Here is a 24,491-nt window from a genome sequence, read left to right on the forward strand (position 1 = left end):
TTTCCAAGATATTTTCTTCCACTTAATAAAAAAAAATCTCTCCCACTCTAAATACTGTACCTAATCCATCATGTTTTAAAAGGATCACAGTAGGAGTGTCAGTATCAGTCAGGCTGGTTGTGTGATCATTTGAAACATTTATTTTTACACAACTTGTGGTGCATATGTGTCGGTATACAACTGGAAACGTGTTTCAAGTACTGACTAAAATGTCCCCAATTTTTTTTTTTTTTTAAAGTGAGATTTTCATTTAAAACGTATGTATTGTTTTATTTAAAAGCAGGTCTCTAAAGCTATCAGAACGTTTAATCCACACGTGGCCTGAGAGTGGTCCCAGGTGACAGACACTTTGAAGTCAATCAAAAACTGAGGAAGCTACTCGTCAATACTGTATGGACTCAGAAACTGTATCAAACTCAGACTAAGGAAACAAAAGTGTTCAGAGCAGTCAAAGGGGTGAATGTTATATATTAAAAAAAGTACTGGCATGCATGGACTTGGATGCTTACAGTACTTTTAGTCATATGAACAAACAGGCAGTATGATCTACCAGCTGACATGCCCTGTTTTGCAGAACACATCAACTCTGTACAGTTGGACTATCTTATGTGAGAGGTGTCAATAACCAGATACATTACACACTTTGTTTCAAGCTAACTTAAAATTCAAATACATTAATCTGTTACAGTAAATGAAATAAACCTCAGTCTGTGTTTCACTTCCTTGTTCAGACGCAGTTCCAAAATTACAATACCATATTTATTACAGTTACAGAAGTTAAAATCAGTGTTTTGAGGAAATCAGTTAGACTGTATGTTGTACCTAACTAAAGGTGATAGCTTCTGTCGCCGTAGCAGCACATTTTTTAAAAAGATTTTTTTAGGGCTTTTATTTCAAATTTCTCAGAACAGTGACAGGAAAGAGGGGAAGACATGCAGCAAACTGTCACAGTTTAGATTTGGACCCGGGCCGCTGCAGAGGACTGAGCCTTTATGGGGCTCACACTCTACCTGGTAAGCTAGAGGCTGCCCCAGTGCAGTACAGTGATGCAAAAACTGAAAAGCTCCTTGAAAGGACAAACAGCTGCCTAAGCAGTAATAAAAGATTATGTCTACTTTGAATACAACCTCACGGCTCCTGGGTAGCCAGGTAATGTTTTAGTGTCAGTTTTTCAGAACATTGTTACAATGACAAAGATGTGTTCAGTTCAAGCTGGTTCAGTGAAATGACTTAAATATAATGCCCATCATAAATTTTCTACAAAAACTTTTTTTTTTTCAACAAATGTGCACATTTTGTCCTCTTTAAAAAAGTTAATCTCAGGTCAACTGTGCCTTAGATGTCTACAGATGTACCCTGGTGGGGAGTACGCACATGCTAATTTATATGCCTCACACCAAAGATCCACCTCTAAGGCACAGTTCTTCTTTGGATTACTTCCATCAAACCCAGTACTGGTTGTCTTTAAGAGTCGGAGTAGGGGACCTAGATCTCCGAGAGGTCTTGAACCCTGCAGTTACCTTATCTCCACCTCTAATATTCCCATCACCACCTGCTCCGTCAGCTTCAATTGGCCCCCAGAAGGTCATCCCAGGGGCCAGACTCTTCCTTCTGGGACTTCTGCGTACTCTGGGCGAGGTAGGGCAGCTAACAGTTCCCAGCGGGGTGACCACCACAGAGGGCATAGCCATGCTCCGCTCAGCCCGATCCAGGTAAGGGCTTCCCTCAGCGGGTAACGCCACCGCGGCGAGCTGCTGGAGGAGCCGCAGCCGGGCCTGTTTCTCCTTGCGTCGGCGGAACACCAGAATCAAAACTATGAGGATTATGATGAGGAGCAAACAGGCCAGAAGTGGCAGGATAATGAGGAGAGGGTCTGACGCGGGACGAGGGAGGACCTCAACAAGAACCGGCTGAATGTCGGGAGGGACCGCTGGCCCATGTTTGTCTGAGACAGAAGGAGTGTGAGGTTGTGGGGAATGACCGTGACCCCCGGCTGCTCCCTCCGCACCACTCCCTGATCTTCCTCCATGACTACCACTGCGTGTGTGGTTCCCCCAGCGGTTGTGAGGCCTCAATTTGTGCTGTGTTCTGTTGTGGTTCTTATGTGACAAAATGTGGGGAGGCAAACCCACCCCGATACCGCTGAGCGTCGTGGAACCCCCTCGGCTGCCTCCTCTTACGGCAGTAGTCCTATTATGCGTCGGAAGGCGGGTTGTGGTGTGTTCACGACTTGCACCGTCTGTATTCGAAATGCTCGGCCTGTGGCGCATCTGGTGGTGGGGAAAGATAGTGAAGTGAAGCTCGCCCTTCGCTGGTTGGACGTTTCCAGCCTTCAGCAGGAAGATGAAAGAATCATTGAGAGGTGTGGCGGGGGCGTGGCCTCGAGCTGTTGTGAGCGCAGATTTGTTATTTTGCAGTTGGCTGTCACTGTCGCTGAGAGTTTCCTCGATGGCGACCCGGCCTTGAACCACATCTCTGAACGTAAACGACTTCAGGACTTGTGATGCTCGGTTAGGGTCATAAGTCATCTGCATACGTGCACACACAGAAAAAGACACAGTTTATTATTAATTTCAAACAAATTTACAAAGCTTACAATGAACAGCTTTACCTTGACTAGTTTTCCATGTTTTGGTGGAGACAAAACCTCAAAGACCGGGTCTGCTCGGCTGATTCTCGCCAGCTCAGAAGCATCCATCATGGCTTTCCCCAGTTTCACAGCGATACCACTGGGCACTCTCACCGGCTCCCTCAGGTAGATTAGAGGCTGCACAGTTACCTTCACCGCCTGTGCTGTTACATTTCCATAGTCGACACCAGGGGATGAAGCTGACACTGACACTTGGAAGCTGTCCTCTGATTCACTGAGATCAGTCATGTGATAGACGACAAGGCCAAACTGTAGGTCCTCGTGGCGGAAGGTTGTGACTTCCTGGTCGTTTATAGCGATACGTCCGTGGTGAGGGTGAGTGGTGACCGTGTAGGTGATGTTGGCCTGGCTGCGACTGTTGGTTTGAGCCGCAAACTGGTTGGTTGTCAGGACCACGGCGGTCCTGCCTTGAACCAATGAGAGGCCAGTGTTGTTCACTATGGAGACAGAGGGCTTTATCACCTCCAAACTAAACAGTTTGTAGAGTGGACGATGATGACCGTCGGTTACGTTAAAGTAGAAAACACCTGTGGAGGGCTCACCCTGACAGAGGGAACAAAGGAAGGGAGGATAGAAGATAACCACAAAAAAAAGGTTATTTTTCTATAAGCAGAAACTTCTGCCATCACATTCTGTTATACAATTCTATAATCATATACAAACTGCAGTCATATGGGCTTTAAATGGACAACCCTAATGCAGCGGACTGACTCTTCACCTGCTGTATAAAGTGCAGCCGGCCGTGGTTGACGTCGTACTGGGTGAAGGACGTCACTTGTTCCGGTCTGTCCCCCAGCGTCAGGTAGCCGTTGTTGGGCTTACTGATCACAAGGTAGTGCAGCTCCTCTGGAGGCGTGTCATGATCCTCAACCTGGACGTGTAGATTGACAGGATGGTATTTTATTAAACTCTAGACTCCTAAAGACTCTTAAAAGAATGTTCACCTAAAGTAAATACTCATGCTGAATTATTGTTTCTACTCGTCTAATATATTTTCGAAGGTGTGCATAGAAAACCCATCTTTTATCCATCAAGTATCCTGTATAAAAAATGGCAAGGCCTCTTCGTGGAGGTCCATTCTCTCCACTTTATCCACTCGTACTCGCCTATGGGAGTCGCCATCTTGTCAGACTTTAACTCCGCCTCATTTCCTCTTACCAAAAAAGGGCATTGATGTGACTTTGGGGGGAGGGACATAAGTCCATCTGGCTGACATATACCTACGAGGTGAAGTGAGGACCAGTGGCTAGCTGTCACTCAAGAGGCGGCTCCCCTAATTATTCATACATTTTAATCTCCAATAAAATAAAAACTAGAAAAAAATTCACCCCCCTCAGTGTTGTCATGAAGCCTTAAACCTTAAATAGGTTTCATTTTGCTGTGAAAAATGGCCTATTTAACATTGGGGTCGATGAGAAATGGCTCTATTATGAAACCTGCCACTAGTGGCCACTGCAATTTTTGGCACTTCTGTATTAGATCAACATTGAAAACAAAATCGCGATTGGGGCTTGCCTTTATCCCAAAAATGTTAATTTCTTTGAAGCTTGCGGAAGAATCAGACTTTATATCACCATCCCTGTTATAATTGGGACTTGATGACTTTTGCAGGAATACAGTGGATGTTTAATTTTATAATCTCTTTACACCACCTTTAAGAAGAAAATCTTTTTTAATTAAAATAAATCGATAAATACTTGTGAAAATTATAATCTCAATACTGATAACGTAAAAGTGCAGGCCCTAACCCGCAGCTTCAACTGCTCTTCTAACGGTGGCCCACCTGGAGGTTGTCTGGTCCGAGTACGACTCTCTCTCCGACAACGACCTTCATACTCCGGGCTCTGCTCCTGATGAGTGGCGGCTGGTCGTTGACCGGTGTCACCGTGATGTTGAACGTCTCCGTCACTGCCAGCCTGTCCTCTGCGCGGTGATGAGAAGCCACATCTAATGACGAAAGGGAGGACAATGAGGCAGAATAGAGAGGGGAGGAGGAGGACGATTCGGAAGATGAGGAGATATCCAAAGGAGCCACCCAGGCCCGGAAAGTGAAGCTGTCGCTCGTCGTCTCTGAGTCGTCGTGGATGTACGTGATGCCGAAGTTGTTTAGGGTGACCTGGGAGAAATCGGGTTGGTTCCTGAGATAAATAAATATAAAAACAGCATATTATTTACTTCATATTTGCAAGGTTGCCTCATAGTGTTTGGTGAATGATATTGTTGAAGTCAGCTGTGAACTGTCAACACGGGAAAGTACAATAAATCTGGTATATTTGGTATAACTCATTTTGATTTTAGCGTTCAGTGACAGAGACGCAGAGAAAAGAGCCAAGCACCTGGTGAGGTTATGTCCTTGTATAGACAGAGCCCCGTGACGCGGCAGGGAAATCACACGGTACAGGATGTGGTGGTCTTTCCGGTGGGGCTCTGGAACTTCCCCGAGGAGATTGGAGGCATCGAGTTTAGACCTGTCAATCGTCACCCTGCCTCCCTCAGCCACCACAGCACCTGATCGACAAATACAACACAGTCGGTCCTGTTGAACTTATATTCTTCATGGTATAATAAATATCAAATAAGAAAGTAGAGATTTTTGCACAGTACCTGCATTGTTCAGCAGCCTGGTCTTGTGTTGAGGGCTGTCGTGATGTTCGTTGGCCTGGTAGGAGATCGAGATGTTGAAGGTGTGTGGAGGAAGGAAAGCAGGAGGAGAGGACACGGTGAAAGAGAAAGAGTCCACAGCCGACCATCCCACCGACTTTGGCTTGTTCTGATCATACAGGATAACTCCATCGTTCACCTGATAGACAAAGAAATGACGAAGGAGAAGGTGCGTCATTTTCTTTGAGAATCAAAAGCTTTCTTTTGCTGCGAAGACGCACTCAGCCCTACCATGCTTTGTGTGAACGTGGAAATTTCTCGCGTTGAGTTGTCCGGCATATGTCGGACCAGTCGGCCAAGTTTAGGAAGAGCAGTCACAGCAAACACCACCGAGTGGATTCTCCTGATGTCTCTGACATCGTTGGTTACAGCCTGAAGCTCCAGCTCAGAGATCGATGTGACAGAGCCTTAAAAAGTGACAAAGGCTCAGTGAGAGGGAGAGGAAAAAAGATCACAACAGCAGCAAGGAGACATAACCATGCTTACAGCCACAAATGGCCAGACAGGCTAAGAGCGAGGAAAATGAATGAATGAATAGGCAAGTGAGTGACTTTATTCTTAAAGGCATTAAAAAAATGTATATTGTTAAAGATACATATAAAAAAAACATATTAACAACTACAGTATTAAACGTTCCATACTATCAGAATAACATCTTCACTTATGCAACATTGACTAGAGAGACCTCTGATGAGGGAGAATGTTTACAAGAAGTGGAAAGTGGCACTATCAACCTGGCACAGAGGTAATGTAATCTGTTTGTGTAGGCAGAAACATGATGCAGGATCATAATGCAGCAATATACAGTAATGCTCAGACTGGTGACGCCACCCAGTGCCGTTGTTATATAACTGCACAACAATTTTGCTTTTCAGATTCCATTTGATTAATAATCAGAGGAGGAGAGGCATCACACCATCAAATGTTTTCATCCAAAAAATGGGGAATCAAATTAAAAAAAAATGTATGTTAATACAATTATATCTAATAAATCATCTTCTGAGAAGTGACAGATCGACAGGCAGTTTAGATGTAAAAACCTGTACTTGTCATGTACTTGAGCGGGGAATTGTCCGCCTAAGAACCTCTCCTACCACCAGTCACTATTCTTTAGCCTGGTTAGAACCAGGTTTTTTTTATTGTAAACTCTACCTGGGTAGACCTCCAAGGGACGATTTCTCTGCAGGGTGAGGATCAGAGAGCGGGCAGTTGTGCTGAAGATCTGGCGAGGGGCGAAGTTCACCCCATCATTCACCTGGAAGTGAAAGCCGCCCGACAAAGCACCTACAAAGAACAGAATCAGTCAAGAAAACTAGAGGGGTTATTCCTTCATTTGTCCAGACTCACATGTTGGGTTAAAAGTCTAAAAACAATATACTCACCACTGTGCACGAACATCAGTTGTCCGGTCTCTATGTGATACTGGGTGAAGTTAAGGATGTGCCTGGAGGGGGCGCTCTTCAGGGCCAGGTGGCCGTTGCTGGGCGGTGTGATGATGAACTCCAGCTCCTCAGGCTCAGGAGTGTCCGAGTCCTCTGCACTAAGATCATCTTTGGTGATCTCTGTCACTGAACCCACCCAGACCTGAGGAAACAAGAGAAAAGAAGCAAGGACAGGGAGGCTATTAACTTGAGCTATTAAAGGAACAGTTTAACATTTTGGAAAATTAACTTAATCACTGTGGTGCCGAGAGCTAGAGGAGAAGATCAATACCTCTCTCAGGAGTGTACGCTAATGACACTAGAGCCGGAAGCAGCTAGCTTTGCTGCTTAGATAAAAGATAAAGAAAATCTGCCTACCAGCCCCTCAAAACTTTACAAATCCACACCTTATATTTTGTTTGTTTAATCTGAACACAAGCAGAAATGTAGAATCAACATGTTGTGGTACTTTATGCTAAGCTAAATTGCGGTTTTACTTTATGCTAAGCTAAGCTAATTGCCTGATGGCTCTATACAGTAGATTCATATTTATCATACAGACCTCATTGTGTATATTTCTCTTTTTATATAAAAATAGGAGTAATCCTATTCAGCTTCTCCTTACTAAGGTGCAGTCTTATTCTATTATATGGGCTAGAAAAATAATCATCATGTCTACTTCTTATGTTATCTTCTTATGTCATATGGATGCATTTCATCATTCCTCACCTTTAGACCCCTGTTGGTTTTAACAACAGGAATCTCATCATCGACAGGTGTGACATTGATGTGAGCGGTGCAGGGCAGACTGTGCTTCCTGATTTCCGTCTGGTTGGCCACAATGGTAAAGTTGTCTATCAGTGTGTCGCTTCCATCATGGATGTAGGAGATGTACTCACGTTCCACCTGAAAAAGGAAGCAAGGAGGAAAGGATTCATGTAGAGATTAAACACAGCCCTACTCAAATAGCAATTAGCAAAAAAGCAGTCATGTTATTACACAGAGGTGAATATTCCCCATTTAATTTAATGGAAAAAACTAACATCTCATGCACTATAGTATAAGTCTCAAATATCCAGTTGTAGTAGCTGACTAGAAGCAGAAGTGTTGTAATTATTAAAGTTTTAGTGACAATGCTTGGGAAGTACTGAGCATATGACTGAATGAATGATACTTCTACTATATTTATCATACTTAAACACTGTTTATAGCATAGATCTTCCTGATTCCTAACTCCAAAACAAATTGTGTGCTCAATCAAACCTCCGTGTGAGTGAAAGCAGTGATGGGCATCCCCGGGATCCGGCTGTGCTCCAAGTGTCCGTGTCGTGGTGGAATGATGACCTGGTACAGGAAGTTCATCCCTGAGAAGTGATGATTGGCCACCTTGATGATGTCAGAGGTCAACGGCAGGGACGACCCCTCATCAAGGGTCAAGTCAGACACCTGCAGGACAGACGACAGTACAGAGTGACTCATTGAAGAAGTTGCTTAACTGTTGTGTAATCCTTTGGCTGGAGAAAAAAACGTTTTCTTCCTTTTCATGCAAGCCGTTCCTTTTACGAGGTCATCTAACATCCGTACCTGTAAAGGGAGCAGGATAGGGATGATGTCAATCTCCAGCCTGATAGGTCCGACCTTTGTGACCCCGTTGGTTGCCTCCAACAGAATCGAGTCATTGGTGCGTCCTGCAGCCTGCTGATGGTAGAAGATCAGTCCCTGGTTGAGGTCCTCCTGGGTGAAGGAATTAGCTGGCTTCTCTCTGATGCCCTGCATGCAGGAACGGAGCAGACAAAACTCTTCAAGTACTGTTTATGAATCCTTTAACACTTTAAAGCGGCTGTGTCCAACTTTTGTCAGCTTTAAACCTACAGTTCGCTGTACTTGATAGAGGTGCTGCTGTTCTCTGTTGTTGTTCTCGTGCTTGTCCTTGGGGGGAAGCCGCTGAAGGAAGCCCACAGTGGGAGGACTTTGGACAATAAAAACGATCTCAGACGGCTGGCTGTCCTCATGAACCACCTGTTCAAACAAAACAGACCATTTTTTTTATCTGACATTAACAGATAGTTTTATCTGTCTAGAAAAGGAAAATCCTGTGACAAGATTAAAGTCAAGATGAAAATTTTATTGAGGGAGAAATCTGACTAAGTGCTTTTAACTGTTAACTTTGAAACTACATGACTAAGAAATCTGTCTGTTAAATATATTAAAAATCCCACAATACGACCACATTTACAGACAATAAACAATAAGCCTTGATAAACAGCAAAGTTCTAGATGCAAGTTACATATCTTGTAGTATCGTAAACAAATGCAGGCTGGGATTTGACTATAGTAGAATCATATACTTATTCGCTTACCTCAAAGTGCTCCTTGCTTATGGAGACATTCTGTCCCTCCCCCACCACCACTGGATGGTTACTAATGACTGTTGGCGGCCTCTGGTGACTCTCCAGGTAGATTTTTACTGTCACTCCGATGTCCAGACGTACCTCTCTCCTCTCCCTGTCCAGTCGCCTCTCTGTGCTCTTCTCCCTTGCTATTGCCGTCACATTGAAACCATCTAACAACTCATGGCTGCCGTCATGGTGATACGCCAGGTGCCCTGCCACCAAATCCCGCTGGGTGAATATTGAAATTGGCTTTGCTTCTGTTACAATCTCATGATCTCCATCATTAAAGCAGAGCACGCCGTGTTTGGGCGGAAGGAAGACCTCAAATATCACTTCCTGTGGGTCTCGGATGTCAAGGTTGCTGATGATGCTGAGGTTGGCAGAGGTCAAGGTTGTAATTGCACCTCGTTGGACCATTAGGCCGGTGTTGTTCTCGACCTGAAGGTAAGGATCCTGGGCAATCACCTGCATCAGCCAGTTACACAACAAAGATTGATGAATTATTAAAAGCAGCGGGCAGCAAACACGTATTTTCACACTAAAAATGCCTTATATTTTACCAGCAAATAATTTGTAGGAGCTTTAATTTACCAGTTAAAGGACACCATCACACACACACACACACACACACACACACACACACACACACACACACACACAAACACACACACACTTTGATATTCAAAAAACACATTCTTTTCCTTCCTTTTGCGCCTGTCTCTTTAAGATTCCCTGCTGAAAAAACCCAGTCTGCCCAGCTGGGGTATGACTGTAGCAGCACTTACTACCTATATATAGTATAGTTGTGATATCACAACCGTACGGAAGTCCTGACGGCTCGTTTTTAAGGCACAGTTTCTGAATACAGGCTGTCTGCATTTCTCTGTGGATTGAGTGTTTTGATACGTTACACAGTATTTATATAGCAACTTGAACTGCTTTATAATAAAAAAGACATGTCACTTTTTACAATATGGGACTTTTAAACTACCGTATTTTTCGGATTATAAGTCGCAGTTTTTTTCATAATTTGGCCGGGGGTGCGACTTATACTCTGGCACGACTTATGTGGGAAATTATTAACACATTACCGTAAAATATCAAATAATAGCCCGGGCTATTATTTATGTCAGTAACGTAAGAGACTAGGCATATATCAGCAATCGTCACACACACGTCAACCAATCAAAATTCGGCGGGGGCAAGTCATGGCAGAAGTGCATTGTGAAAAAAAAGATGCTACCTGCTACTTGGAGTTGGCGGAGTTGTTCAGAAGTGACACCGAGGAAGAAGAGTTCATTGGATTTAGTGATTAGGAGTGACAGATTGTTTGGTAAACGTAGAGCAGGTTCTATATGTTATAGTTATTTGAATGACTCTTACCGTAATATGTTACGTTAACATACCAGGCACGTTCTCAGCTCATTGTTTATGCGTCATATAACGTACACTTATTCAGCCTGTTATTCTCTATCCTATTTTTATTTTAAATTGCCTTTCAAGATGAAATGTCTATTCTTGGTGTTGGATTTTATCAAATAAATTTCCCCAAAAAATGCGACTTATACTCGAGTGTGACTTATATATGTTTTTTTCCTTCTTTATTATGCATTTTCGGCTGGTGAGACTAATACTCCGGAGCGACTTATAATCTGAAAAATACGGTACAAACAACACAAAGTATGACTATAAATTATTACTGCTTGACCCACTCTTATTATTTGAATGCCTCATCAACAGTGAAACTGACCAGCATCACTGTAAAACATAAATTAAAACCAGTAAATACATCATCACATGTGTGAAGCCATTATAATCACCTCCAGCAGTGTTGAAACATAATGTTTCCCATCTGTTACGAAAAGCACAAAACGCCCAAAACTCACTCCTCTGTGGACAAACAACACTTTTTTCTGAGAGAAGAAAAAAGACAATGAGATGATGACAGGAAAAAGCATCAGCAGGATTTATAAAAAACATTTACAATTTCGTCAGTGCGACTGGGAGGGTCTTTGACCTATTTTTTGACATTGTAGATCACATGAAGGTCGTTGACATCATGACACAGAAACAGAAACATCTGAAGACTAACCTTTGACCTTGTGATTCTACATATTCTACCATCTGGATGATCAAGAATTTTCACAGATCGATTGAGCTAACCTGCTCAAGGTCCCGTTGTGTGAACTCGTACAGCTTGTGACTGGTATCGCTGGCCAGCACCAGCTCTCCCATGGGAATCCCTCTCCTCGTGTACACCAACCAATTGTCTTCGAAATCGGAATCATCGTCCTGGTAACGAAGGTCATTCAACGTCACTAACCTCTGCCCATTGCGGGCCACATGGAAAACTTTATCGACAACTCTGACAGGTCTTTGATCGTTGACAAGCTGCACAGAGATATTAAAGGTGTGTTCTGCTGTGTTTCTATCCTCCTTCTTGCTGTTGCGTTTGTGCGGTTTGTAAACCATAATTTGAAAAGTGAAGGAATCCTGCTTGGTCTCGCTGTCATCATGAACGTACATGATCCTCTCCTCAATGATATCCTGATTTGTGAATGTAACAATGTTGTCGTTTATGAAAGTTGAGTTGGAAAGGTTGATCCTCCTTATCTGACCGTGCCTGGGGCTCACCGTAATGCTGTAGTTGACCTCCCGGTTACTTGCTGTGTGAGTGAACAGAGTGTCTTTGTTGATGATTTTACTTCCCCCTTCCAGGATTGAAAGGCCTTTGTTTACAACGGTGGTGGCGGTTGACTCAGCTTTGATATTGATTCTGAAGTCGTAAGGTGTTGAGTCGGCGTGTGTTGAAAACACCTGAAAGCTGAACGCATCTCTTGTGTCATCGAGCACCATGTCGATCAACTCGTACTTCATCAAGCCATCTGTGATATTCTTCTGGCTGAAGGTAGAGTTCCTTTGTAGAACGTTGTTGTCAAGGAAAAGCTTCCCTTTATTTGGAACTGTTAGGAGCCTGAAGTAGAGGTCGCTCTCACTGAGTTTAACACCCTTAGAGATCACATGGAGGTGCTCAGGAGTGACAGCAGTAGACTGAATACCGTTGACTTCCATCTTGCTGCGTGTGACCTTGAAGTGGATCCAGCGTACCCGGATGAGGAAAACAACCTCCTCGGTAGCCACTGAACCAATGCTGATTTGACATTTGAAGTAATCAGTGACGTTGTTTTGAGTCTGAAGGCCGTGGTGAGTGGTGAGGTATCGGATTCGTTGTTTTTCCAGAAGCTTCTGAGAGAACGAAGTCGTCTGCTTCCAGTCGCCACTTGAGTGCAACCGCTGGAGCTCACCATACTGTGGCAACTCTGTAACGTCATAGCGGATTTCCACTGTCTGATCCTCCACGTTCAGTTTTACTGCAAGATGAGTGGTTGTGATGACGGAAGCCCCGCCTTGGTTCACCTCCAGTCCGGTATTATTCACCAGCTTATGTTCGAGTGGCACTGCTATAATCCTCAAAACTACTGTGTTGCTCAACTGTGGAAAAGAGAAGGGTAAACCTCAGATGTGAGGAAAAGAGATGAGATGAAGAGAGAATAAACAAGGGAGGAAATTAGAAGAGAATAAAGATTAGATAAAGAGGAGATGCTGTAACATCTAATATAATGGCAACATGTAAAATGTGTGTGTGCACAATAAAACAATAATTTACAGCCATGCTAGCGACTCTGTGAGGCTTTACTGAGGCATAGCTGTGCTTTGAGATACATGCTAACATCAGCATATTAACCAGCTCACAATGACATGCTAATATACTTTAGTATCTTATAGAGATATGTTCACCATTTTAGTTAGTTTGCTAACATGTGCTAATTAGCACTAGACACAAAGTATGGCAAAAGCTGATGGGAATGTCAATATATAGTACTAGATTAAAAATATTGACATGATGATGGTATGTAAAAGTTAATGAATCTCTTAAGTTACTAAAGTTAATCCTGAGGGAGATGTGAAGGTACCAAATGTAATGATAATCCATCCGTCCATATATATAACATAACCCACAAATGTTAACTTCATAGTGGTGCTAGAGGAAAAGTCAGGCGATCATTATAGCCATTAGGATTCATCATCTCATAACCGCAAAATTAGGCAATCCATCCTGGAGATGTTGATATATTTCACTCGAATAGTGAAAACATTGACCTACTTGTGGTGCTAGATGAAAAATCAGAGGATAACAAAGTCCATCTTCCTAGCACCATAGACTGGACTGTACTAAATTGTATGGCAACTGTCATATGCCCAATAGTTGTTGAGATATTTGAATCTGGACTAAATGACCGATGGACTGATATTGTCGATCCACTAGCATGGCTAAAATGCCTGTATATAAAACTGAATATCTGACATATGTTATGCTACAATTTATGGGATTTTGTGTCATGGGCAAGCTAATAGATTTCTCACCTTTAGCCCGTCGCTAACCCTGAGTGCCATCCGAGAGTTGGAGACCCCAGTGTGGAAAAAGCTGATCTTACCCTCCTCCAGATCATTCAGGGAGAACAAGTTAATGGCCCTGAAGGATAGATGCAATCCTGTTAAAAACCATGTTCTGTTTTCCTAACTAAATATGTTACTAAATATAACAAAAATACTTTTTTACCATGTTAAGAACATAGCCAGAGTCTGCCCGTTTCTCTCTCAGGCCAGCACGGAGGTGCTGATGCATGCTTTTATCTCTTGTCGTATAGACTAATGCAATTTAGTGATTGCTAGCATGAACTCTGGCTACGTAGCAGGTGCAACAAAGTAACCAAATATATATACATATATATATATATATATATATATATATATATATATATATATATATATTAACAACCACAGATGTGTAGCACAATTATCTAGTTAATTCTGAAACATTTGTCGGATCCAGTATTTATAGATTTTTATTATATTTTGAGCCACGGTCTAGAGTTAGCTTTTGTTCTACTAGCATGATTTTTACTGTGTATTTTTGCATGAGAATATTACCAACCTAAGCCACTTCTCTATAAGGAACTCTGTGGCTGGTTGTAAGAAGATTTGCAAGGCACTGTAAAGCCTCACAAGCCATAGCACAAACCTGCCAGGGTAATCCTGGTGCTCAAGGTGTCCAGCTTCAGTGATGAGGTTTCCCAGGGAGCTGAAACCCAGCTCTGCTGGACTGCTGTCAGGGTCCGACACCCTTAGCACATCTGTTGTCAGCTGGGGACAATGTGGTCGATGAATTATTATTTTTTTTGTTACTTAACACACTAACACATAGCGTCCCAGCGCTCTGCTGTACCTACCTGTCGTTTGGACTTCTCCAGCAGAGTGAAAATGTTTCCCTCTGGCAGGCTGAGCACAGGTGCATCATTAACAGGACTGATGCTAATATCAAACCGATGCAGGCGGTTGCCCTTTAGAAACACAGGAAGCTCCTTCTTGTTGCTGGAGAAGACTGAGAACATGAAGAAGTCTTGTTGATCCTCTGACCCACTGTGAACGTACATCACACGGCCCTGCCACAGGTCCAGCATACTGAAAGTCCGGTCAACCTCTTCTAATCCTATCGTGATAGTCCTCTCCTGCCCCTCACCCAGCATCTCATCAGGGTCAACACTGAGATCCAGCCGGAGCTGGCCATGGACAGGCTGCCCCTCAATGCGGAACATCAACTGAGATGGATGAATGCCCAATTTCCGAAAATCCAGATTCACCTAGAAGGGAGTGCAAACAGGAACTGACTTACATATTGGTGCTATTATGTGAAAACGACTCCATTATTTTTACTGACATGTATGCATAAGAAACCTGTCAAATAACTCAAAGTGAAAACTCAAAGACCAGATCAGCAGGAGACAACAAGTCCTACCCTAATGTGTTTTGGCTCCAGTGGTGCCCGGCCTCCCTCTGGAACCTCCAACTTTCTCAGCACCAGAAAGTTAGGGTTCTTCTTATTGTTGGCAATTAGTCGTGCGGTTGTAACATCAAACTCAGGATGACTGGTTGGGCTGGTGGTGGTCACTGCATCTGGAGTTTGCCCTGTATTACAGCCCACAGTGATGTCCTTGGTGATGGCAGCATGAGGTAGGCCTGTTCTTTGAGTGTTCACCCTAATTTCTCGGAGGCAGCCTTTAAAGGAACCTCCTTGCCCAGTCAACTGCCCCCCAGGCACAGCCGAAATCAGCCCAGCTCGCCTTGCCTCTCCCCGGGCTTCTTCATTCAGCCCTCCAAGGAAGAGAGGCCCTTTGAGCTGGATGACCTGAAGCTCCAGACTCAGGGTGGCCTTGACCAGCTCCTCACCCACCTTCAGCTGGACACTGTTGGGGAGTAGGTGCAGCTGGATGGGGTACCAGGTGTGGTTGCTGTGAACATGTGTTAGAGAACGCAGCTCAGTCTTACTCCTCTCACCATTTCCTACCGTTGCCACCAGGTTACCATCTCTGATCTCTATGGCAACAAACCCCCCCTGGTGGCCAGCGCTAAACAGGACCATGCCATCTTCTTCTCTTGCAGAGGGGTACAATTCACATTCAAACACCCCCTCCTGTGGCCCCTCCCAAGGCGGGAGAGAGATGAAGGCTTTAGAGCTAAAAAAGCTGACAGGATCTTCTTCTGTCGCAGAAAACTGCAGACTACAGCCCAGAGATACCTCGTGGACACTCTTGTATCCAGAATAAGGCCTTAGGCTGGATAACAGGTTATGTTCATTGAACACAACTTCATCTACGCAACCTCTAAATCCAGTGGAGATGTTGAGAAGGGATGGGTGGTTCAGTCTGGCTGCCCCGCCAACAAATAGCCCGTCCTCGACCTCAAGCTCCAGATCTGGTCCTGGCATACGGAGACTGGTATGAGAGTTTCGGTCCACAGTCATGTTGACATAATGGTGGTCGTGGGTCAGCTCCATGGAGTGCCACGCCAGGTCGCTAAGGTGGATGCCCTTTTCTGAGCGTAGTGAACGCTCACCTGAGCCCAAGTCCAGACGTACCTGAGGGATGAAAAGGTGAGTCAAGGAAAGACAGAGTGAGCAGAAGGATGAATAAAAGATGATAACCAAGTCTTTCTATTTTTAGAATAAAAAATATAAAAAATGAATCACATAAAAGCAGGTATAACATGTTGATGAGATCTTGAACGTGCCCAATATAAAATGAAAGTAAAGGAGTTCTTAACAAATCAAAGGATAATGCAACCAAACCCTTTCACAAGCACCTCTCTTGCGCTGTACTTGGAGTTTTCATTACATTATTGTGGTCTTGTCTATTAACCTTGGTCATGCAGGAACTTGTTCTGAAAGTGCCAGGGGGTTATTTTTTCCCCTCTCTGCTAGCAATTCAACACCAAGCTGTGTGTGTTCAGACTTCTCTCTGTCTTTTCTCAGGATAGTAAATGGCAATATATGAGCTGAAATGGCCCAAGGGAAAAATAGTTTCTCTTGTTTTTAAAATGTGAGGCATCTTTCAACTGAGAGCATCTGCGTAGCTTTTAGTTTGACACATTTGTATTCATGTTACAAAAATTCAAATGGTCTTTCCCTGGCCATAAATTTAACATTTGTGTGTTAAAATTAACAACAATAAACACGTCTTGTTTGTTGTTTGCTATCCATGAATAGATTCCTATTAGTTGCTAAAGACAAGTGTGCTACCATCATAGCATGTGCCTTAGCCTACCTGCAGGCGCCCAGAGATCAGTTCCAGCAGCAAGAAGTCTCTGCGTCCAGCTGCTAAAAACAGCATCCCCGCCGGACTGGAGGTTCGAAATCGTACATGGAGCAACGTCTGAATGGACACCTCCACTGTCCGCAGGTGGATGTAGCCATCACCGTAGAACGACACTACAACAATGAACAAGAAGCCAGGTGAGAAGCTGAGGTTTTAGCTGTTGTCAGAGTAGTTCGCCATCATGTACCAATTTGCAGAACCAGTAGTTTTAGTATTCCAAGGTGAGGGTAAGTCATAAAAGGGCAAGTTGGAGAGTTGTTCTGTGCTGTTTTTTTTTTTTATTTTGTTAAATTCTTAATTATAAAAATAAAATGAAAACTTGGTGACCGAAGGCAATCTCCCAGCAAAGGCTATACCATTAATCTGTATTGACTGATTTGTCAATGTGGTGTTTACTCTGCACTTAACACCTGCTATCCAAATTCAATTAATGACAGTTAATGCATTCTGGAGCGGGTCATGCCGAAATGTTCTTCACTGTTGACCTCAATGACGCAGATTGGCCATTTAGTTGTGCACACAGCATTACAGCACATGTGACCAACTTGAATTGGGGACCCATGATCTAAATTTAGATAAAAGCGTGTAAAGGATTAAATGGCTCAATTCATTCATGGTATTAATATTGTGTTAATATTGCATCCTCCTGAGAGATATCAACTATCCAGCTGAAACTTGGAATATTAAAACAAGATTAAGCGTCTACAGCCATCGTGGAGTAGCATGCTAATGTGCTCACAATAACAATGCCGACATGACGTTTATCAGGTATAAATATAGCCTACGGCCTATGGGTATAATGTTTATCATGGTAACCATTTTATTTTAACGTGTTAGCATGCTAACATTAAGCCGATTAGCACTAAACACAGTGTACAGGTGAGGCTGATGGAAATGATTTAGTCTTGCAGGTGTTTGGTCGTAAAAAAAAAACCTGAAGTATTCTGACCTGTTTTTAATGGTACATGAAATATTGGTCCAATTAAGCTACTAAAAAAAACAAATGTCAACCCCATGATGGTGCTAGATGGAAAGTCAAGAAATCTTGAATCATTATCATACATTGTTTGTGAACCATGGATGTCTATATACGTTTGTATGGCGGTCTACAGTATGTTGGTGTGGTGTCAACTGTCAGGCCTAAAGTAAGTCGTAAAGTAGTAAAAAATTAGGGACAACTGATTAACACTTTTCCACTCTAGGGTTTTATAATTGTGTCTAAATGTAATTTCAGTGTATTTAGCAGTGATTCCAGTGTATCCACCACTCGCATCTGTGAATGAAAAAACAGCAAAGCAGTCTTGATTTTAATCGATTTGACCTAGAAAGCAGCTGTGTCAAGCACTCTGTTAAAATGACGCACAACAAATAGAGGTCAAAAGTGTGTGTGTGTGTGTGTGTGTGTGTGTGTGTGTGTGTGTGTGTGTGTGTGTGTGTGTGTGTGTGTGTGTGTGTGTGTGTGTGTGTGTGTTTGTTGGGGCTGTGGATGGCTGACACTATAAAAACTCTCTAAGAGCTGTCGTGTACAGCTCATCAATTTTAATTACACAACAGCTAATAATTTATATTCCTACATCATACAGAGATAAATCAGACAGCAACACAAACTAGATTTTTACCTGTAGAGAAATTATAACCATTTAACATTTTACAGTGTTCAGTGTTTAGTCTCTAAATGTTTGTTTTTTTCTGGCATGTGGTTAAAGCATCTGGCAAGTTGGCCAACACTGATTAATAGGAAAATTATATTTTTTATTGACTAACTTGGATAATGTAATAGGAGTGATTTTGTTTAACATCCACTATGAATAATGGAGTTATTAAAATAATCAAATTTTACATCCTTTCTTCAGCATGCCATGTTTATCTGTCTTTTGGTTTCATTTCCTGCCTGTGATGGTGTCATTTGGTACACTTTTATGCTACTATTGTACTGCCTTTAAATCTTGTAGCAAAATTGGTATGGAAATGCACCAAAAAAAAAAAAAAAAAGTGAATCTAAGGCAATTTTGTGAGTATGTGTTATAAGACTGGTCCCATTGAGAAGTAACTCAAGAGTACTCAGTCAGCAGGCTGGCCCAGCATGGCGCTCTGCATAAAGCCTATAAGCCCGCTGTCAGTATAACCCGTGCCTGTCCATCTCTCTCTAATCTGCCTCTATGATACCAGTGAACATTGGATTATTAGTAATCTTTCTCGAATGTGAATGCAGGTCTGCAGTGCGCTATCACAAGCAGGTGTAAGCATAGAGACATGTACGAGTGAGGCAATGCTGTCAGCCCTGAAATACTACTCAAGCACATGCAGCGACTTGTGCTAGGAAATGTTCATATTTCAATGTCAATTATTTAGATCTGATTAATTGGGACATTTGTTAAGTGAACTCTAATGTGTTGGAAAAAATCTATTTTTACACTGAAATGAACACTGATTTTGCTGTGTGCAATGAAATGAAGAGCAAGGAGCATCTTGATGCTGATGACACAGTTTTGCTGTTTCAAGAAAGAGACATCAATAGATCTGACTTTTATACGCTAAACTTCGAACTGTTGAGATGGCATTTGGTGAGCAGTGTGGCAACAGATCAGGTGCCCATGTCCCTGTGTATAACATAAGTAACTGCGAGCATCCGACCAAAATATAATCCAGTATCCAGCAGCATATTGCCATATGCCATATGTCTACAGACAATATTAGACTGGATTAAACATTAAGCTGCCATCTGTCAGAGACAAATTTGAACTTAAATAAAAAAATAATAACTACATTTAAAGCAACACCATGATTCCACAGCTTATTAAGTTAATCGAAGACCAATAAAAACTACAGTTTTACATGCTTCTGTAAGGGAAATCTTTTCACAGCATCGCCAGTTCTGTCATGGCAATGCAACAAATCAACTCTAATGTTGTAGCATATTCATTGTCAGTTTTAAGATTCTGTCTCCTCTGCAGTTCCTTACCTCCATAAACGTGTCCTGCAGAAATCAGCAGGAGCAGAAACAGATCAGCCACAAGATTCCCCATTTTGAGTTAGGCCCTAATAATAATATAACTTGCACTCAGTGAAGAGCAACATGTGGCTGTTTGATTGTGCCGTCCATTAGTCATTACTGCACAGCACCGGCCTTCATTTGCACGACTGACAACTTCCAGACAGCCTTTCTACTTGCATTGCTGGCTGTGGTGTGCAGGTTTAAAAAAATGTACCTGTGCCTGTGAGCAACGAAGTGGAGCTCCACCCTCGGATCCTCCCCTTGGCTGTTGTGGTGCTTAGTACCGAACATAAACACAAGGGGGAAGTGTCACAACACTTACAGAGACAGAAAAGAGATAGAGAAAAAATGGAAAGCAAAAAATGGGCACTTTATAGTAGAAAGTGCTAAAAGGTGCCCATTTTTTTGCTTTTCGTTTAAAAAAAATTCTCGTTGGAAACTGAGACTGGATCTCCTGTTAGACTATTGAAGATAAAAATGTTTCGAAAAATTAAGACTGATAGTGTATTCAGAATTGAACCCATCCTTAGTTCAATCCATGGCAACCTATATTACTCTGTCTTGTGGTGAGAAAAATTCAGCATCAGCTTATTTTCCCATTTAAACACCAAGATGAGCAGCCCTGACAGAGGACCATTGTTCAGTATGTTACCATTTTCCCTTCGATTCATTTTTTAACAAGGGATGTTGCGATTACATGCTATGTGACTTAGAGTATTTGACCACGGGGACACTCGAAGAAAGCCTTTTTCTAATTTCTGTTACTTATAGTTTCGAAAGGTCAATGTGTCATCCAACAAAAAAAACGACTTCCTGTAAACCAAAGCTCTGCAATTGACTGGATCTCCAAAGTTATAAATATATATTTTATTATTAGAAAGATTTATCACAGATCACCCTTTATGAGGTGGTTCGAAACAAATGAACAGAAAATACTCCTGTTTGAGACATAACAAGGGAACTCTTGGCCTTTTACTGTCTTTCTGCAGTGAGTTGAGTATAGCACTGCTCAAAGTCTACTTTAACACTAGATCCACTTCTTTATTATTTATCTAAACTTAACTATTAGTTAATCACATTTGTATGATTTTGGACCGCTGCCAGAGCGGTTCTTTGCCTTTTTTCCTGACAATATTAAGTAAAACTGCAGTCAGGACCAATAAATGGATAAAAATGTAGAAGATTATCTGACATAGCCTTATGATATAGATAATGAAGGGAAATGAATGTTGCATTGTATTCCACACCCCCGATGTACAAGGCAACGTCACACTTACTGTGAATCACCACCCACTCAAGACATATAACACAGAAATCGACTCTGCAAAGAGGATCAAAGCATGGGACTGAGAGTATAGGGGTAGTAGTAATAATATTTTCCAATGTTCCAAAGTCTACATCCTACCTACCTCTCTGACTTTTTAAAATTTAACAATTAGTGGCTTTAATCACAAATTCAAGACATACAATATACTATTGTTGTGCTTTCTAGTCATTGACCCCTCACACCGCATTCACCCATTCACACACACATCCATTCATATTCTGATGGAGAGGTTGCCATTGCAGGGTGCCACCTGCTTATCAGGATCTAATCTAACCATTCAGACCCCCATTCATACACCTTTAGCCTTTTGAGAGCAATTCAGGGTTCTGCGTCTTGCCCAAGGATACTTGGCATGCGGACTGGAGGATTGTTCTTAAAAGAGTTAAAGTTCCCAATGAAAAAGCTACGCAGTTCGTCGGTTAATTACAGAAATGTATGTAATTAATCTGTAATTAGTTACTTTCCATCCCCCTGATGCCAGTAGAACCCCCCACTGAGCTGAAATGAACTGAGGGACAGAAGAGAGAGAAAATGAGACAGAGGAAGAGAAAAATAGAGAAAGAAAACATAGATGTGGAGAATGGGAAGGAGTGTGCAAGAGAGAGATAGATAGATATATATATATATATAGAGAGAGAGAGAGATAGAGAGAGAGAGAGAGAGAGAGAGAGAGAGAGAGAGAGAGAGAGGAAGTAAAAGGGAACGAGAGGTTAAAGTAGGGAAATGTCCTGTGGCTGATTGAGGTAAAGTGGAAGTTTGGGTGTGATTGTTCAAACTGCAGGACACACTCCCTAGTCTGCATCCTGAACCCCTCCCACCCTTTAACCTACCACCCCTGCACACACTCTTACACACACACACACACACACAACCACAAACACACACACACAAACACACTGAAATGTGCTGTATGCTGCTGCTTAAAAGAGCGTTTGGTCCATTAAAATGTTAAAAGAACAAATAAGGGCTTTTATTTAGCTGCTGATTCAAACTCCGCGTGGTTCACACATGAGAGAGGAGTGCTGGGTTTAGGTTTAGTTCCCAGGGTGTTGGATAATAGACTCTGCAGTCTCGTTTCTTAGACGGAGGGGTCACACCCAAAATGGGTCACAGTTCAGCTGGTGACGGATCCTCTCATGACAAGAGAGGTGGTGTGTTTTAATGAGCCTGGATCCCACGCTGAGAGGATTACCGTCTTGTCTTTTGGGCTGGAAAAGTCTTTCAAGTGATTTTCTCTTTACTCTTAACCTAAACTATCAAAAAACTGAATGTTTATATTGACCTCTAATTTCCACATTTCACGAGAATTTATCTTTTTTCGGGTGCCAGGACCAATTTGCAGAGGATTTTGCTAAATGCAAATAATTTTCTTTCCTACTAATAAAAACAAATCAATCACATATACTTATTATAAGGTTGTGGGTAAAGTGGTTTTGTTAAAGACCATAGACTCTATAAATTCCAGCAGATATTTTACTGGCATTTGGTGCTAGGCCACTTATAGACGCCTCAGGCCAATAAATCAATCACCCCCATGTTCTATGATAGCGCGCCAGCTATTGAGCCTTTCAGCAACTGCAGACCAGATTTTCTACTGCGCATGTGTCATACACCAAAGCTCAGACGGTTTTTGTTTTTTGTTTTTTGTTTTGGTGACCCAGCCTCTTTTCAATGGCCTTGGCTCCACTTTAAGGTACCATAGTAGTGTGTGCATGCAGTTTTACCACGCAATGGAGAAATATGACGCATATTTTGGGTCCAGTTAGTTCTCAGTCTTATTTGTCACATTGCTTGCTGGACACCGGTGAAAAGCTGTGACTAACAGTGTCGCCGCCCAGAGTTCAGCAAGTTGATATACTAAAAGTTGCAATAACCGTGTCATATCAACCAATCAATTAATCATACAGCCTTTCAACTTACACCTGTAGGGTTATTATGTTTCCTTTAAAACATTGCAACATACTCATCTAACTGAATAAAACGTTTGCTGTTTAAGATGTTGGCTGCCCTTTGACTTTCTTCCCCTACAAAACACTAACTCAAGTTATGAAACTGGTATAATACAAGTCAGCGAACAGGAACCACCTGGCTAAGGATAAGGCAAACAGTGTAGACGCGGAAGAGATGGTGGATTGGGACCGATTTAACTCCAGCGGCTGCTAAAACAACAAAAAAACACAGCACACAGCTGGATGGGCAAACCTAAAAAGGTCCCTGCTTGCACCAACACTTTGCTGTGTTTTCAAGTGAATATGTAGAGCAAACAGAAAGCAAAGCCTGCTTCCTCAACCATAACGGATGACAACTTCCCATCCTTCCTTCCTCACCTTTGTGTCCTACATGTGTTGGCAAATTTGTTCATGCTTGCACACTTGTCAGTTCCTATTTTCGCGAGGAGTTTACTACAGGTCTATTGATTTATGAGTTGCTAAACAAGCACTAAAAAAAAAAGAACAAAAAAGCCGTGCAAATTATCCACCTGTGTAGAGATGAATGACTCAATGTGTTTTGATACTGGAGTAAAAATAAAGTTAATGGAAGAAGGCTTAAAACCATGTGTGGGCTCCGGTATAAACCTTGGCCCGAGCCTGTAGACCATTTCCAGTATAAATACAGTAATTGAGTGACACATCCATTTTCTATTTATGAGCTGGTTGCATAAGAGAAACAGCGAGAGAAAGAGAGAAAAAGGGCTTTGGAGAAAGGCCAGTCTCAGATTGAGAGAAAGGGAAGCAGAAAAAGTTGAGAAAGAGGCTGTCGGAGAGAGATTTAGAGGATTGAGATCCATAGACAGACATTTAACCAGAAAGGACACAGATAATTAACGGGCTGCTGTGTTCTTTTTTCTTTTTAGCATTTAGCTTAAATATCATGACATTTTTTACAAAAGTCAACAAACAGCAGCTCAGGACATTTGATCCTATCTAGTGAGAGGAGTGTATGTTTGTGTGTGTGTGTGTGTGTGTGTGTGTGTGTGTGTGTGTGTGTGTGTGTGTGTGTGTGTGTGTGTGTGTGTGTGTGTGTGTGCGTGTGCGTGCGCGTGTGCGTGTGGGAGGCAAGAGCTTGGTCAGCCATTCATTAGGAGTATTCTGTCCATCCCTGGCAACAAAGTGCATTAAGTTGTAAGATACACCATACTGTTCACAGTCAGTGCGTGTAATTCTGTGTGTGTGTGGGTGGGTGTGTGTGTGTGTGCCTGTATGTCTGTGTGTGTCTGTGTGTATTCGATCTCCAGAGGGACCTCTTCAAATGTTTCGGGGATCTTTTCAGATATTTGATATTTCTCGCCTAAAACATGCAACGTGACGCTGGGAACAGCTGCTACCTTTGCT

At 42.4% G+C, this 24,491-nt stretch overlaps 1 protein-coding gene across 1 annotated transcript; it reads right to left on the reverse strand.

Annotated features, from left to right (window-relative positions):
- Positions 1–1,061: 1,061 nt before the first annotated feature.
- On the reverse strand, positions 1,062–19,863 carry LOC310959168 (chondroitin sulfate proteoglycan 4-like; the record flags this gene model as incomplete). Its single annotated transcript, XM_083930417.1, has 22 exons — positions 1,062–2,528; positions 2,612–3,193; positions 3,369–3,521; positions 4,434–4,788; positions 4,987–5,158; positions 5,255–5,450; positions 5,543–5,718; positions 6,464–6,595; positions 6,694–6,895; positions 7,462–7,638; positions 7,996–8,178; positions 8,317–8,502; positions 8,617–8,751; positions 9,093–9,590; positions 10,946–11,038; positions 11,289–12,617; positions 13,551–13,659; positions 14,209–14,330; positions 14,417–14,827; positions 14,983–16,101; positions 16,787–16,950; positions 19,800–19,863. The coding sequence occupies 22 exons, from the start codon at positions 19,861–19,863 to the stop codon at positions 1,443–1,445; spliced, it is 7,644 nt and encodes a 2,547-aa protein (XP_083786543.1). The 3' UTR covers positions 1,062–1,442.
- Between the last annotated feature and the right edge of the window lie 4,628 nt (positions 19,864–24,491).

The sequence above is a fragment of the Echiichthys vipera genome, assembly GCF_963691815.1.
Source record: "Echiichthys vipera genome assembly, chromosome: 16".
Classification (NCBI taxonomy): Eukaryota; Metazoa; Chordata; class Actinopteri; order Perciformes; family Trachinidae; genus Echiichthys; species Echiichthys vipera.